Genomic DNA, 17,887 nt, shown 5'->3' on the forward strand with positions numbered 1-17,887 from the left:
AATAGCCATTACACCAGGGGAAGGGTAGGGGAGAGTCATGTCCTCATGGCAAACCTTATATAGGGTTTCATAAGGACAGGGTTCGTCCTAGTCCCATTCCCAGGTCCTGCCTAAAATAATTTCAGTTTCATATCATAGAATCATAGAATCATAGAATATCAGGGTTGGAAGGGACCCCAGAAGGTCATCTAGTCCAACCCCCTGCTCAAAGCAGGACCAAGTCCCAGTTAAATCATCCCAGCCAGGGCTTTGTCAAGCCTGACCTTAAAAACCTCTAAGGAAGGAGATTCTACCACCTCCCTAGGTAACGCATTCCAGTGTTTCACCACCCTCTTAGTGAAAAAGTTTTTCCTAATATCCAATCTAAACCTCCCCCATTGCAACTTGAGACCATTACTCCTCGTTCTGTCATCTGCTACCATTGAGAACAGTCTAGAGCCATCCTCTTTGAAACCCCCTTTCAGGTAGTTGAAAGCAGCTATCAAATCCCCCCTCATTCTTCTCTTTGCAGACTAAACAATCCCAGCTCCCTCAGCCTCTCCTCATAAGTCATGTGCTCTAGACCCCTAATCATTTTCGTTGCCCTTCGTTGTACTCTTTCCAATTTATCCACATCCTTCCTGTAGTGTGGGGCCCAAAACTGGACACAGTACTCCAGATGAGGCCTCACCAGTGTCGAATAGAGGGGAACGATCACGTCCCTCGATCTGCTCGCTATGCCCCTACTTATACATCCCAAAATGCCATTGGCCTTCTTGGCAACAAGGGCACACTGCTGACTCATATCCAGCTTCTCGTCCACTGTCACCCCTAGGTCCTTTTCCGCAGAACTGCTGCCGAGCCATTCGGTCCCTAGTCTGTAGCGGTGCATTGGATTCTTCCATCCTAAGTGCAGGACCCTGCACTTATCCTTATTGAACCTCATTAGATTTCTTTTGGCCCAATCCTCCAATTTGTCTAGGTCCTTCTGTATCCTATCCCTCCCCTCTAGCGTATCTACCACTCCTCCCAGTTTAGTATCATCCGCAAATTTGCTGAGAGTGCAATCCACACCATCCTCCAGATCATTTATGAAGATATTGAACAAAACGGGCCCCAGGACCGACCCCTGGGGCACTCCACTTGACACTGGCTGCCAACTAGACATGGAGCCATTGATCACTACCCGTTGAGCCCGACAATCTAGCCAGCTTTCTACCCACCTTATAGTGCATTCATCCAGCCCATACTTCCTTAACTTGCTGACAAGAATGCTGTGGGAGACAGTGTCAAAAGCTTTGCTAAAGTCAAGAAACAATACATCCACTGCTTTCCCTTCATCCACAGAACCAGTAATCTCATCATAAAAGGCGATTAGATTAGTCAGGCATGACCTTCCCTTGGTGAATCCATGCTGACTGTTCCTGATCACTTTCCTCTCCTCTAAGTGCCCATTCATCTCCATGAACCATTCATCTCCATGTTTTCCTCCCCAGTCCTCACGCAGCCTTGGGGAAAGCTATACTTCATTCTCTTGATGGCCTCCTATTGCCTGAACAGAATGAAATAATTCAGGAACATACATAGATCATTCATGGCCTTTCCTGAAAAGGGTTAATGGTCAGGCCATATCCTTCCTCATAATGATCATCAAAACAGGTACCCCAAATCTATAAAAACATATTGCAGGTTAGCCAGGTTACATCCACCAAGGCACATCAGGGCTCATTTAATTCTGCTGCCTGTTTGAAGAATGTCCTTTTTTCTGACATTCGTAGGGCAGTTACCTGGAGTTCTAACCACACCTTTACAAGATGCTACTCTTGGATAGAGGCTTCCAGATCTGATGCCCACTTTGGTAGGGCTGTCCTGCAGTCACTAAGCAGGACTCCTACTACCCATTTCCAAGCAAACTGCTTGTTAGTCACCAAGAGCGAATCCCTATGTACAATCACTCCAAAAAAGTTCTCTCTCAGTAATGTGGTTCTCAGACATGTGTTGTCCACAGGAATTCCATGACCTGCCCTCCTACTGTCCTACTGTGGAGTTTTATATATGTGAAGGAACTGAGGGATAGTTGGGCCCTTCCACTCTTTATGCCCTCAAGTTGGGAGGTGGCACAAGGACATCAGAGCACAAAAATGGCCCCAAACCTGTTGGCCAAAAACCCAATCACATACACACCAAGAGTCGAATCCATGTGAACATCTCAAAGAGCCAGTTACTGTAAGGTAATCACTTTCTTTCTCGTAACCATAAAGATCCTACAGACCAGATCTGTTCTCTGCCACTATACATAACTTGTTAGAGCAGTCAACTGAATGGCTCTCACAGGACAAGGCAATTTGGGAGTAGCTCAGTCTGATTATTCAAAGAAGAGGTACCCATAGGATTGGGAAAGAAATCATTTAATATCAAGCTCTCAGATACAGTATATATAAAGACAAATTACATGGCCCACTGAGATTCCCTAAGTGGGATACTCAGCAGCAGTATTTACTTGTTTGTGGTTTTCACTCCCTCCCATTCCATCTGGCCATCTTGCACATATGGTGAACAAACAGTTCAGCATCTTACCAGAACAGCGTCCAAAAATCATAGAATCATAGGACTGGAAGGGACCTCGAGAGGTCATCTAGTCCAGTCCCCTGCATTCATGGGCAGAAGCAGATTAAGATTTATTGAGGCCCTGGGCACAAAGAACATTGGTCCCCCCACACCCTGGGGGCCATGCCCCTCCCACCCACTTTTTAACATCGGCATAGTAGCCTCAGACAGGTGTGGAGCAATAGCAGCATGGGTGTAGTTAGGGGGTGCTACCCAGCCAAACTACAAGCTTCGGGACAGAACGACAGGAGGAGCGGTGCCACATGTGGTTGCTGCCTTGGGCAGAAAGCCCAGGTGGCAGCAGGGACAGCCTGTCACTGGGAGTAGGAGGGACCTGGGAGGGGCAGCCTGGCTGCAGCGGGACCCAGCGTGGACAGCCTGGCAGCAGGAGCCGAGCACAGGCATAGGAGTGAGCTTGGGTGCAGTGTGGCAGCCAGTAGCAATGGAAGCTGTACCTGTTATCAGAAGAAACTAAAGGAAAGAATATTTAAGGACCCCCACCTCCAAAAATAAGCTTGATTCCCCTGAATTAAGATCTATCACTTATTAGTTGCAACAGGCAAACACTTGAATGCTCTTAAAGGGTAAATCAAAAGGATTTATTAACAATCAGGCTAATACAAAACATTTATAAAATAGCTTGGTGGTTTTTACCAAATACAAACAGGCATGAAGTCCAGACCCAACTAGAACAAATGGGCTAGCAATATAAAATGTCTCCATGTTACTCAGTCAGTATGGCTGTAGGCTGGATGGAGTCAGCTCATGTCTCTCTCTTTTGATGTCCAGAACAGATGTGCCTTCACCAGTAGAAACAGGTAGGTGGTTGAAGGACCATGCGACCCAAACACAGGCTGCCTCCTGGGTGGACCGCAACTTGTCACACTGTGTCAGTCTCTTATGTCATCCCGTTACCAGGCAGATTAGCTTGTTGTCATGTGACCCTTTCCCATTCTTCCCCTTTGAAACTTCCTGCCTTTGTTCTGTTACTGGGCAGGATTACTTAGGCATTAACTAATAAAAATTGGATACCACAAAAAGGGCACCAAACTGAACAAGAAGATGGTGCACAAAAATGGAGGGTAAAAGACAACAAGAAAAACAAAATGGCTAAAATCAGCCAACATGCCGATGGACCCTCCCTGCCTGGGTCATCGCTGCCTGTGACCTTCCCGAGGCTCCCCACCGCCTCCCAGGCTGGGGAAGGGCCTCCTCTCCCCTCAGACCATGTTGAGTCCAAATGCAGTGCTCTTTCAAGTCAGTAACTGTCAACCACAGTAGTATAATTGAAGCTTTTTGAGGAAAGCTGATGTGGGAAGGTGTTCTGGAGACTTCCTCTGGTTCTCTCTTCTTGAGCTCCTCATCCTGATTTCTTGTTGCTTGTCTCTGACTTTGTAGTGTACTGTGCTGAGACAGCAACACTTAATGTATTGTGGAAGCTAATGTTTGTGAAGTGCTGTTATCTTCTGATGGAACATGTTAATATACAGCAAAGGAAAAAAAATGGTTCCCAGTTTACATAACCTGGGAGATCGGAGGACTAAAAGATTTTAGGAAAATGCACTCTAATCAGTAGTCAGGGCCATGGCTATAGAGAAGACCTATGCCGTTACACTGTTGGATATGCTATTAATCCCATGCTACGTTTCACCATGTCAGCCTTCAGTAAGAGCTGTTAGTCCTCTCCTTCCCCCTCCTCAGCCATGCTGGCAATCAGCATACACCAACAGAAACACAGTAGGTTCTCTGAGGCACTCCATCCTCAATATGATGCTTTTATCTATTACCTACACAAGGTTAGGACTCTTTACATGTCCTAAAACTAAAAGGAATGTTTTTTAGCTGTAAGTACCACCATGTCAAGATTTTCTTACAGAAGCATTGTGCATCAGGGAATTCAATTCAGACCGCCAAGGGTGAAAACCAATGGAGCCCCCCTCCTTCTCCCCCCATCTGTCAGCATCTTCAACTTTTTGCTGAGGCACCTGTGTGGGAGAGAGAGGACACAGCCTCCATTTTAAGATTTGAAGCAACTGACGGACCAAATGTGAACATTTTTCAATAGACAGCATTTCACATATTTATACAACACCGTCCCTTGGAAATTAACATCATTAGCCTTTGCATAGCCACAATACTGTGCTGTAGTGGAAATATTAGGAGGGGGGCTGAGCACTTCCTCGCTCATGACAGCTGTTCTGGGCTTTGGAGTAGCGAATAGGCACATTTTAAGAGCGGGATCTGTGCTGAGAATTCTTGGACAAAATAGTATGTTCGAGGACTTAAAATAAACCCATTGACAAGATCTGAGGTATTAAAGAAAGTTTTATTTGTACATTTTAGCAACAGGAGAAATAATTGAAGATAGAGTTATCTGCGTTGTTGTAAAGAATAAAATCATTTAATTATAAATATTTAGCTAAAAAAGCGTGATTTATAAAATATAATCTGTGGAGATATATACACAGTTTAATTGTTTAGCAATTCTCCCACCTGACATTAAAGATTAGAGGTTTTTCTATTTATTATTCTACACTCACAATTTAGTGCTCACAGTTTAAGAAGCAAAACAGACAGATGAAGACACAGAGGGTCAATCAATCAGATAGACCACTGGTATGAGTCTTATCTTGGAAGGAATTTGGGCAACAATAGAGAGGCAGAACATAAATGCATCCAAAGAGGCTTTGCAAGGAGGGATTGTTCCCCTTTTTGGCGGCCTTCAGAATATAGAGACATGCCCACAAGTTCTAAAAACTTCCAGGTACAAGTCTCTTATGCTCATAAGAAATGGATACCATTGGCTAAGGTAAGGTATCATGCTAGCTTACTAAATTCAACTCTGCCAAATGCACCTCAGTCTTGATTTGTAACCCATCTGCTATTCCCTTTCTGAGCAGAAACTGCTCATTTACCAGATTGGTTTCATAGAGTAATGACTTTAAGGACTTCATGAAAGTCACTTTTGCACTTACAACCTCAGCATGTGAACAGGTTTCCAGAGGTGAGAGGCTAATGCATCATCCAATTGTACTGCCCAGCTGGCAATATTTCTTAGACATAGATACACCTACTTGCTTCTTCTAAATTCAAGGGCCTAAAAAAGTCTAGTGAGGCTATGGAGAGGATTAATAAAATGTCATTGACAGGTCAAAAACCCATCAGTTTTCTATTCCATCTCTAAAGTAGAGCTAATTTTTCTCCTGCCAAAGTCGAGGGTAAGATGTTCCTTGAGGAAGTCCAGCTTCTTTTACTGAAAGCGTTATCAATATGGCATTTCAGAGGGTAAAAGCTGGAAAGCTCCAATTATACTCTTGGCTAATAGAAAAGATATGTGACTGTCCATTTCATTCACAGCCCTGCTGACTATCCTCCCTGTTCACAGTGCTGCCTCTAAAACCTGTGTATTTGGACTCTGAGGGGGGGAGGGAGGGGAGAAAAGAGGAAAGTAAAGGATGTATGATATTCCTGCTAATGTTCAGTGGAGGGTAACATACAGGAAAGTAATCTGTACTTTGTACATCCTGCATAAAGGCATCATGGGAACTAAACAGGAGGAAAGGGGTTATGAAAAACAGAAACCAAGGAAAAAATATAGTCAAGAAACACGGTCATTCTTTTTGGGTTAAGGAAAGCTGATTTGCTACCTGGCTCTTCAGCATTAGGATGAACTTTAATTTCCCTAAGGACTACCTGATAGTTTAGAGTGATGAGTATGTACACAGTTCTTATTGTTCATACCATATGAAGACATGGTAGTTGTGAGCGCTGTACCCTTTGGAATTGAGTTAGAAGCTTCTTTCTGAAAGGATGGTGAAGTTCTAGCAGGAGATACTCTCCAGGCACAGTCATGATTCATGGAAATGTACTAAGTAAGAGAAGTCTCTAGTGGTAGAATGGATGGTTACTGGCTGAATGCAGACTTTAGCTCCCTGAATGCTGCCCGACGGTGTTTCTTCTCTTCCTCCTCCCGCTTTCGTTCATCCTGCTCTGCCTTGATCTCTGCTTCAAACTTACTGGCTGAAGAAAGGGCTTGAACCTGTAAAGGGAAAGAGCAGACATGAGCTATGGAAAGCATTAAGAATTTGAACGACCTAGCAGCACATCTGTCTACCACATCTTCCTCCAGTTACCATATTCAGTGGTGCCAAAACTGATTAAGGATTAACAATACTACAGTAGCTGGATATTTACACTGAAGACCTGTTGGTTCAGTTTTATTCTCAAATCAAGAGGACAGTTTCATTTACCAATAGTCACTTTTCACTGGAACTGAGCCAACAGAAGGAAAATTGTGTGGATATATTTATTCCAACTCATAGGAAATATTATTGCAACTTCTTATGACCTTTTGGGTGAAATACAAAATGAAGCTAAATGCAGATAAATGCATGAATTGACTTTCAAGATTTATAGCAAAAAGAAAAGGAGTACTTGTGGCACCTGCATCCGATGAAGTGAGCTGTAGCTCACGAAAGCTTATGCTCCAATAAATTTGTTAGTCTCTAAGGTGCCACAAGTACTCCTTTTCTTTTTGCGAATACAGACTAACACAGCTGCTACTCTGAAAGATTTATAGCACAACTGTGTTGACCAGTTCCGTATCTCCCTTCCCTAATCACAGGAACTATGTAACCAGCCATTACAACATGAGTCATGAAAACACAATGAACTTTCCCCAGTGATAAAAATTCTTGCAGAAAACTTGATAATTCTGAATTGGGACCAAATAATAGGACCTCAGTCTATGGCCCATTTACAGACCAAAGAAAGAGGCATAGTTTGAGAGTTGTTTTTTCAGCTCAACTTTTCAACCTTTGTTTTAACAGCTTTGCTATGCTACTCCCAATGAGTATAACAAACATCTATTTTTGTCCATAGAATTCCTTTCCGACAGTGTTTTAACAGCTCAAAAAACCCAGTCCAACCAAACATGAAGATATAGCTTTGTCATGTTATTCAAATCTAATGCTTTATGATGTTATTCTAACTTAGAAAACTGAACAGACAAGGAAAGCAATCTCAAATATTGTATTCAGAACTAAGCTCTGTATGCTGGTGCAGGAGAAGAGGAAATTCCTTGCAGTGAATATTACAAGTTGGTCCAGGAGTCCTGGTCTGTGTGGTATTCAGTGATCACCCAAAGCTTAAGGTGCTTGTAAAAGCTCTGCTTTATTCTGTGACCAGTTCCAGCTGACTGTGTTTAAGAACAAAAGCTTCAGAGCACCCTGGCCCGACTCTGTGGGTATGTCTACACTGCCATCGGGAGGTGTGACTGCAGCATGTAAAGACATACCCTAAGCTAGCTCAATTAACAATAGGAATGAAGCCACAGCAGCACAGACAGCTGCATGGGCTAGTCTTGACTGACCAGGATCCCAGGTAAATAGTCAAGTAGCCACCGCCCATGCTGCCACAGCGTCACTGCTGCTATTACTTGAGCATGCTGCAGTCACAGCTCCTGACTGCAATACAGACGCACCCTTTCTCTGGGAAGCTTAGCCCCTAATATCTCAGTCTCCAAGATATTTTGTGAACTATTTTTGGATGACGACTTATTTAAATGGCTATTTCAGCTCCTGAGATGATGGGCAAGAGCACAAATGGGATGGATTAAGACAGACGACATCTACAGGGTGCTTGAAGGGAAAGGAACCACCACTGGAGCAGCAAACCCTGGCAAAATAAGCCATTTTATGGTTCATTTATCAGCAATGAGTAATGCTCACTGGGGCACAGAATACAAGTCTGAACAACAAATGGCATAACCCAGCATGGCAGTGAGGATGTGTACTCTGTGTTGAGGAGGAAAATTCACAGCTTCTTAAATTGGTGGAATAAGTGGATATAATTCCTAGTGACACTGCATACTGTCCAGCAGTCAAGCATAATGTCCATTCCAGGAGACACATTAAGAAGAGAGAACCGGGACTTGCATAGCAAGCTTTTTCAGCTTCCCCACCTCCACTGCACCACCATACCTTAGCTTCAAAGAAGTTCTTGGCTCCTTTAACTCCCTCAGTGGAAACATCTATCTCAGAGAGTTTTGCCAGAGTCATCAGCCCACTGTCTTCCTCAAGCTCTCCGGCTGCAGCTTTATGGAAAATCAGCAGGAACTAGCAAGGAAACAAAAAATAGACCCACCAAAATTCATCACTGAAGCTCAAGCTTTCAAAGAGGTTTATTACTATTCCAAGCACTTGAACTATAAGAGCAGCAACTGATGTATGAACCCCAGGGTAAGAATTTGCAATTACCACCACAGGAAAACATTTTATAAACAGAAAGGAAAAATGTATTTACAATAAGCTGCCTCCATACTTTGGATCCAGTACTGCACACTCTCAGACTGGAGAAAGAGGGGCCTTTAGGAGAAGGGGCTTCCCACAAACCAGAGCTTTGGCAGCAGTGTGGTTCACGCATTGCCTAATCACCGACACCACCAGGGCCCAGAGAAGAGGATGATCTCTTCTCTCCTCTCCCCCAGCTGAGTGAGTAGTACAGCTGCACGTTGTGATTCTCTAGAGGGCGCAGCTGCCTCAGTGTGTGCCATAAAGCTGCCACATGTGCCGTCACCCCAAGCCATTTTGGTGGCCCTTATGTCAGAGTTCACCACACTATGCATTATAGGGTCTCAGATCACACTGCATAACACACTGAATGAAAGCATGAGAACAGAAGGCTGTCCCCACTCTCAAATGAATCCCCACCTACAGTCCGCAGTTGTCCAGATAGGCTCAATGGAACCTACATCACACAGGACTCAACTCCATAGACAGGACTGTGCATTGTACGCTAGTGCTTGGAAGGGATCAGGGAGAGCTTTTGACTCCCATGAAGATTCCCTTTAGCTGTGCAGGCCAGTCCAACTTCACTGTACTATATACAGTAGTATAAAGACCATCTCAGGTCAAATGTACCTGAACACTGGAGTATGAGTGTGGATGCTTCAATCTTTATTCTTGCATAGGATCAGGGAGAAATTATGGAACCCAGGACACCCATCCTTTACTTGAGGAACTACCAAGTAGTTCAATGCCCTTCTGCCATTGTAGAGAGGGCTGGAGCACTGGATCATTTTTAAGAGCATGTTAGACAAACACCTGTCAGGGATGGTCTAGAGAATATTTAGTCCTGCCATGAATGCAGGGGACTGGATTAGGTGACCTCTCGAGGTCCCTTCCAGTCCTATGATTCTATGATTATGGATCAAAGCCAAATTCCCAAGAGAAAAAACGGTTACTGACCTTCTGTAACTGTTGTTCTTTGGTGATCTTCCAAGAGAGAAGTAGTAGAGGGCATGACACTAGAGGTTCAAATGGAGGGCCTGTGAGCCTTGACAGGACCAGGTTGAAGTCCCATGTAAGGATCGGCTCATGGACCGGAGGATAGTCTCTCCAAATCCTTGAGAAATTAGACTGTCTTCTGATGAGAGAACACTCACCAGCTGTTCACTGGTGGGTGGAAGGTAGAGATTGCTGCTAAGTGCACCTTGATAGATGCAAGGGCCAAACCTTGCTGCTTTAGATAGCCTGCAGGGAAGAATGAACCAGAGAGAGACCTCGTTGAGATGCCCATCTCAAGAAGCATTTCCATTTGGCCACGTACGTAGCCCTAGTTGACTGTTTCCTACTATCTAGCCAGACCTGTTGAACCAGCTCTGAAATACATGGCTGAATCTGGAGGAAAAAGGCAACATCCATGTTGTCAGGTGAAGGGAGGTGAGATTCAGGTGGAGCAAAGGTTCAGTACAGCTTCAGTGGCTATAGTCTTGTGTGATCAGGTCCGGACGGAGCAGAAGTGGAAGAGGGGATGCTATTGATTGATCCAGTAGTGTGCCAAACCAGTGTTGATGTGGCCACGCCAGTGCTACAACTCTCCGCTTGATTTTCAGGAGGTCTTTGTGAACCAGAGGGACAGGGGGAAAAGCACAAGCCAGGGGCCCTGACCATGAGAGCAGGAAGGCATCAGATACAGAGCCAGGACTGTGCCTGCACAACAAGAAAAACTGATGGCACTTCCTGTTCTGCTTGGTCGCAAACAGATCTACCTGGAGAGATCCCCACCTTTGGAAGATTAACCTTGAGATCTCCGAGTGAAGGGACCACTCGTGGTGAGAGGAAAAGGATCGGCTGAGGTGATCCGCCAGTGCATCCTGGGAGATGTGATACCTTGAGATGAATGGAGTGCTTCATGCAGAATTCCCACAAACAGATGGCCTCCTGACAGGACTGATGATCGAGCATCTCTCTGTTTGTTGATATAGAACATGGCCACAGTATTGTGGGGGGAGATCTGAGATCTGGGGGAGGAACACTTGGCAGGCTAAGTATATAGACCTGAATTCCCGGACGGTTATGAGCAGGGAGAGTTCCTCTTAAGACCATAGCCCTGAGTCCTGAGGTAGTCGAGGTGGGCTCCTCAACCTAGGTGTAACACATCCAAGACTAGGGACACTTATGGCTGAGGGGCGACAAAGGATACACCCATCATTACCAACTTCAGGTCCTTCCACCAATCCAGGGAGGTGAGGCCTAAGGGAAGAAGAGTGAGCACCAGGTCCAAGTGGTGTCTGTTCGGGAAGTAGCCACATCTGTAGGGGCCTGAGGCGCAACCTTGCATGCTGAACCACATAAGTACACGTGGCCATGTACCCCAGAAGCTTCAGGCAAACTCGGTAGTTGTAATTGGGTGTACCTTGACCTTGGATATCAGAGGTCCAATATAGTCTGGAATTGGGCCTCTGGAAGGAAGGCTCTGGTCTGGGTTGAAATGAGCACCACTCCAATGAATTCTATTCTCTGAGTTGGAACAAGAGTCAACTTTTGCTCCTTTAATCAATAGGCCCAGCACCCGGAAGGCGACTTGGACCATGCTGATGCTGTTCAACATGTGAGTCTCTGACCGACCTTTGCTCAGCCAGTTGTCAAGGTAAGGATAGACCTGGATGCCTCACCATCCGAGGAAGGCTGCTACTACTGCCATATGCTTCATAAAACCCAAGGGGCTGCAGACAGGCCGAAGGGAAGAGTAGTGAACAGGTAGTGTCATTGATTCACAATAAATCTGAGAAATCTCTTGTGGCCAAGAGTGAGAAATGTGAAAGTATGCATCCTTTAAGTCGAGGGCGGCTTACCAGTCCCCTTGGTCCAGGGAGGGAATGATGGAAGCCAGGGAGACCGTGTGGAACCTCAGTTTCTTGAGAGATCTGTTGAGACAATGCAGGTCCAGAACGGCCTTTGGGATTAGAAAAATATCAGGAGTAGAGCCCCTTTCCTCTCAAGTCTTGAGGAACTTCCTCCACAGTCCCCATGCATCAGAGAGATTGCAACTTCTGGGTGAGGAGTTGCTTGTGAGAAGGGTCCCTGAAGAGGGATGGAGATGCATGGTGGGAGGGAGGGGTTCGATAAAAACTGAAGAGTATTGCCCATTGTCACTGTATTTAGCATGCAGCGGTCTGATATTATGCGGGACCATGCTGGGCTGAAGTGCAATAGACGGTCCAAAAATAAAGGGGAGGCAAGATCTGAAGCAGGAACTGGTATAGCACCCTGGGGCACCGCTTCAAAAGGCCTGCTTGAACCCACTGGAGGACCTATGAGACCATGGCTGGGAGGCTGAGGTGAACAGGAGTGGCTGATGCCATTTGTAACCTCTCCCTTTCCTTTTGTAGGGCTCCTGTCTCAGAGGTGGTGCCGATAAATGAGGTGGCTGTTGGAGCTTGAAGCGTTTCCTGGAAGCAGACAGAGCGTAGAGGCCCAGTGACCTGAAGGTGGGTCTAGAGTCCTTCAGGCCATGAAGCCTTGTGTCTTGTCTACTCTGAAAATACTGAGGCGCTTTCAAAGGGGAGGGTCCTGGATGGATTGTTGGACCTTGTGAGGTAGTCCTGAGGACTGGAGACAAGAACAATGCCTCATGGTGACAGCACAGGCCGTTGTCCTCTCTGTCACATCAGCTGCATACAGAGCTGCCTGGAGAGAGGTCCTGGCCACATTCTGACCCTCCTCTAAGAGGATAGTGAGTTCTGCCTCCAATCCTGAGGCAGAGAGTCTGAACTTGGACAAGGAGTCCCACAGATTGTAATCATATCTCGCCAGCAAAACTTGCTGATTAGATATACAGTTGAAAGCTACTCATTGAATAAACCTCTCCCCCAACAGATACAGGGTTTTTTTTGCATCATTTGTTTGTAGTGCTCATCTGCCCCTGCATGTCCCTTTTGTTAGCTGCTGATACAATGAGGGACCCGGGGTGAGTGTGCGTGCGTGAGTACAGGTATTCAAATCCACTTACTGACACAATATTTCTTTTCTGCCCTCTTTGAGGTGGGGTGCAGAGAAGGAGTTGCCACAGGGCCTTGACCAGACCTATTACAGCCTCATTAATGGGCAAGGCCGCTTTGGAGGGAGCTGCTGTAGCCAGAAGGCTGTGGGATGTTTCCTTAAGGTCCTCAATTTCCAGCCGCAGGTTAGCTGCTATCCGTGTCAGAAGGTCCTGATGGGCCCTGGAATCGTCTTGCAGAAGTGAGCTACTAGACCCTGAGATGGCCTTGTCTGGAGCACGAGGAAGCAATGGGAGCCACATCCTGAAAGTCGGTACCAGGGTTGGTACCGGAGTCAGGGCCTGACGCTAGCCCACCTCTTGGAAACTTCCAAGTAGGATCAATGAAAGGAAGGGCCCGATACTGGGGGAAAGCCCCAAAGGTTCCAGTACGGCCATTGCATAGGCCTCTGACCCATTGGTCAGATGCCTGTGGGGGAACCTGCACTGAGGTCCGGTGGCACATAGGCTGGGTACCTTAGGCTGCACATAGGGTTCCCCTTCAGATTCAGATGAGGAGTCCTCTCCCGGTGACTACAGTGAAGCTGTACCCCTCTCTGCCTCCCACATGGTGCCAAGGGTCCAGGGACCAGCGGTAGACTGGAGATGGTTGTGATGATGGAATCAAGGCTGGCTTGCCCCTAGAAGGTGCTGTTGGGGCCGGTGCCAGGAAGGAGTTCGACGCTCTCTGCTCCTAGTCATTGGAGCTGGCAGTTGTTTCATCAGCATCAGGGGGGACTGAGAGTGATAGTAAATCTCTGGTTGCTGAGAGAGTCTCTGGGGTCCAAGACAGTCAGGCTGCTGGTACGGAGGTGTTTTCCAGGTGTTGGCAGACGGTGCAGCACCAGACAACGCTCTGGGCGGAGTTGATGGTGCCACCATGAGACCAGGAGTGGAGGAGTGGCCCTGAAACAGTCGCACTGCACTGCCTACCCACTGCTTGTCATTTTTCTGCACCAGTGAGTGCCCTTTGCTGGTGCACTGCTTTTTGCGTTTCTTCCTCAGCATCGGAGATGGTGAACAGTGCCAGGAAAAGCACAGTACCAGAGGAGTACCTCACACTGAAGCTCTTGGTGCGGAATGAGAATGGCTTGGCTCTGAGGCTGGTTGAGAGTGGCTTCCGTTAGGATAACCTTGAGCTTTATTTTATGGTCCTTTTTAGTATAGGGTCCTGGCAATTCTGGCACTTGTGCCTCATGTGAGTTTCTCCCAAGCACTTTAAGCAACTGGAGTGTGGGTCACTCACAGGCATAGGTTTGCTGCAGGAGGCACAAGGTTTGAAGCCAGGGACCAGAGCATGCCTGCCTCCTGGGGCGAAGAGAGTCCCTCGATGATAGTCCTTAATGCTAGCTACAATATCTTTCTACTCTAAAACTATGTTTAAAAACAACAAAGAATTAGAGAGTCCAAAAACCACTGGGAAGAAGGATTGCTGAAGCAAGAGTGGTCATTCCAGCAACTGTCACAGGTGGTAAAAAGGAACTGAGAGGGTGCGTGGCTGGTGGTGCCCCTTATATCTGTGCATAAGCATGTGGCGCCAGAGAGCTCTAGCGCTGGCCTGACAGATACCACTGAGGGAAAAATCTCCAGCAATGGTGCACACACCCCTAACATGGAATGGACAAGAGCAAGCACTCGAAGATGAACTGTTATCCATATTAGAAAAGAGAATGCCTTCTGACATTTCGTATACCGATAGTGGGAAGCAAAAAGATTAGGGATTTTTTTGGTTGTTCTGGGGGAGGGGAGTTAATTTTGTCCAGCTCTAGTGTTAAATCACTACTCAGGATTCTCCAGAACATAGAGAAGACTTAGGACTGCATCACAGCTTTACGATTATCACCTTGCTAGGCTATTATTTGGACAGAAGGAGGTTTTCTTCTATTGTGTCCAATAAGAATATAGGAGATTTGCTATAGCAAAGGTCCTTCAGTGGTCACAATAGAGCTATACCCTGTCACACTCAAGGACGGTTTAAAAAGTGATAGAAGTGCCTATGCAACAACTCATTTTAAAACCCTTACAAGAGCACTTAACTAGAAATGTTTAAGGTACCAAGAGGTACCTGACTAGAGTGCCTGCCAGGTTATTTAAACTGTAAAAATCAGCTTTTTTGCAACATCTGAGAAGCACATTTTTCTTCCCCCAAAAGTAATTAAATGATCTTCTACATGGCCTCAAACTTCCTGACGGTGCACCAAGTTTCAGTTGAGGAGAAATTACATTTATGTTGCAATCCTCTGAAGCCAGGATTTATGATGCAAACACTAATACATGCAACATTAATCTTGTTGAAGTACTGCTGTAATTATGTCTCACCATTGTGCTCTCAGCTATTTTGTAGCCTACATACTGGCTTTCACACAGATTCACCTCTGTGGAGAGGAACTTCACCAGGCCCTATTGTACCACTAAAGTCCAGCATGGAGGGGTTAAGTAACATGTAGGAGCACGTGTGCTCCCTTCATAAGGAGAGATTTCAACCACACCAAATGTTAAAGGAGGTTCAGTTCTGTATTTCCTCAATCGGACAGGATTTATGACTGTTCCAGTGCAGAGATCACACACTTCCACTAGAGGACAGCAGCATCTCAGCAATCTCAGCCAGTTCCTTTTCCTTTCATCACTAATGCATCAGGAAAAACAGAATTGTTTATTATTTCAAGGACAGTTACTGAACAGCCGATGGAGGTGCAGCAGTTTGAGACTAGGGTGGGCAGCATAATTAGTCCTGGCTATTCTCTACCACAGCATCCAAGTGTAGCAGAAGAAGATTTGCACAATAGCCCTGTAAGCTTGGTGTGCTTATTAAGGTAGAGCACACAGAAGGCAAGCTGTTGTATGGGGATGCTTCCTACCCTCTCCAAACAAAATTTAAAATTAGGTGAGGTTTAGCTAAATGAGTAGATCAGCCCACTCAAAAACTTGAGAAGACCTCCTTCCATTCTATTCAAGTCTGTTTTGTCCTCTCCTCCCTCCACCAAACAACCCAGATATCGTTTTGGATCTCTGATACACCCTGAACCTCTGGTTGTACTAGTATTAGTCAGCTGTTCCTCCTCACTGTTCCAACCCCACCCTTGAAAGCCAAACTTCCTGGCATCCAAAAAGTCTACTAGAAACAAAGCAGCCCAGAGGTCTGTTGCAAATGCAGTCCAGGGAAGGGTAGGTCAGTGCCTGGAAACACCCAGCCATGACCAATCACAAGGACGTGTGCGCATGAATCACCCTGAAACAGGGGAATCAGGCAGCATTCCTCTTATGGAAGATGGGCTGTTACAGCAGGGAAAATATGCTGCTTTACTAGCTACTTCAGCCAATAAAAGGCATGTGGGACTTACTCACCCAGACAGAAAAAGTTGGAAACAGATTACAGTGGCCATTTACCAGTTGCTGATGTAGAGGAGAAGCAAAGTGCATAATTCCAGAAATTTTAAAGACTCCGCTGAGAAGCACAGAGAGCAGGGCACACACTTCCAACCGCATGATCTTGACACCAACGCTCTCCATGATTCTTAGTGACCCAGCACACACACTCCTCCTCTATCAAAAAGCCATATTGCAGTTACACAAACCCAGACAGAGTGCCTGCTGACCTGCAAAATGACAGCAACATGGCTACTGTAATCCTTGCCTGGTGTGTACAGCATAAACTTTGAGACATGAGGAGAGGTATTTAATAAACTGAAGTGGAGAGGCACTGGGCTTTGAATCTATGCACAGCTGGACACAAACCGTACCCCGGGGAATCTGTAACTTACATTAACCCAGATAGTATACATGCAAGTTGGGTCAGAGATTGAACATTTTACTAGTACAGGCACAATGATCCTAAAATGGATTTTACTGATTCTAGATATGGACAGAGTTAAGTATTGTTGTTACAGCTATTATCTGTTCTTTTCTTTGGTGGGTGGGAGTTTGAGCCTAGGCATTGTAGAGTAGTTATGCTTCTCTTTTTAAGCATAAGCTGTTTAACCTGAGTCTGAAAGAGGAACTTTGTGGAGTTAATTGATGACATATTTATGGACTCTTGACAAAGGTCATAGTAAAAGTCAATTTTATTAAAGAACATGCCAGTCAGGTGCAATAGGAAGCTAGTGTAATACAAAAAGAGTCGTTTACAGGCTATCGAGGTAAGCAATTCACAACATGGGGTTTACAGTTTCTTCTGCTCTGGTGCACTGTGGGGACACATAGGAGGGAGCAGATGACTAGCAGCTATGGACTCCCGCATAATGTCCTGTGACATGCTGTTGTCCAGTGCAAGTGGTACACAGTGAATAGATGTAGGGGTCTGCTGCTGAAATCACTGCGAGTTGGTTTTCCTCTAAATATGTTCTCATGGAACTTCTGCTCCTGTAGCCTCTCCTGCTCTGGAATTGCCTTGGTACAGCAATAGTCACTGAATTAGAAATAATAAAGCAACAACTGCTGTTCAGTTTCCAGTTCTAATACCTTCCCACTCCCCAGTATCAGCACCCTGTAAGGACATAAGCCACTTTCTTCCAAGAAAAAGTGGGGAGGAATTGGATTTTTTGAGCAGGATAGGTGCAATTTGCAGCAGCTGCTAAAGGTTACCTGTTGCAGACTAATGGGACCTTAGGAACTGTGTCCTGAGGGTTTCCAGCAAGAGCAAGGAAAGCCTTAACCAAGAGGGGCCAGTGAAGGCGTAGCAAGGCTGAGAAAATTTGTATTTGTTATTCTCAATTCTCTGAGGATGCTCTGAGGCTGGAAAGGCACAGGGACCCTACTAGTTGGCACAGCTAAATTAGACACACACACGCACTTCCCACCCCAAACTGTTAAAACTAGAACACCAGTTTTAGCCAAGGTTTGCCAAGATTACTCCAAAGAACCAAGAGAAAATTATGGCTAACATATTAACATGGTTCCTATTTGTTGACTGTCAGCAGAAGGGAAGCGGAGTTGGACAAAACAACAATTGATTCCACCTCACTTGCCAGTGGTAGATACAGAG

The 17,887-nt window shown here is 45.7% G+C and overlaps 1 protein-coding gene across 1 annotated transcript in view; it reads right to left on the reverse strand.

Moving 5' to 3' along the window:
- Positions 1–4,893: 4,893 nt before the first annotated feature.
- Positions 4,894–17,887, reverse strand: part of EFHD1 (EF-hand domain family member D1) — a 38,650-nt gene continuing 25,656 nt past the window's right edge. Inside the window, exons 3-4 of the mRNA XM_038416914.2 lie at positions 8,568–8,702; positions 4,894–6,625 (exon numbers count right to left, since the gene is read on the reverse strand). Of these exons, the coding sequence (XP_038272842.1) occupies positions 6,491–6,625; positions 8,568–8,702 (270 nt within the window). The 3' untranslated portion in view covers positions 4,894–6,490. The remainder of the gene's footprint in view (positions 6,626–8,567; positions 8,703–17,887) is intronic.

This window comes from Dermochelys coriacea, chromosome 9 (genome assembly GCF_009764565.3).
Source record: "Dermochelys coriacea isolate rDerCor1 chromosome 9, rDerCor1.pri.v4, whole genome shotgun sequence".
Classification (NCBI taxonomy): Eukaryota; Metazoa; Chordata; order Testudines; family Dermochelyidae; genus Dermochelys; species Dermochelys coriacea.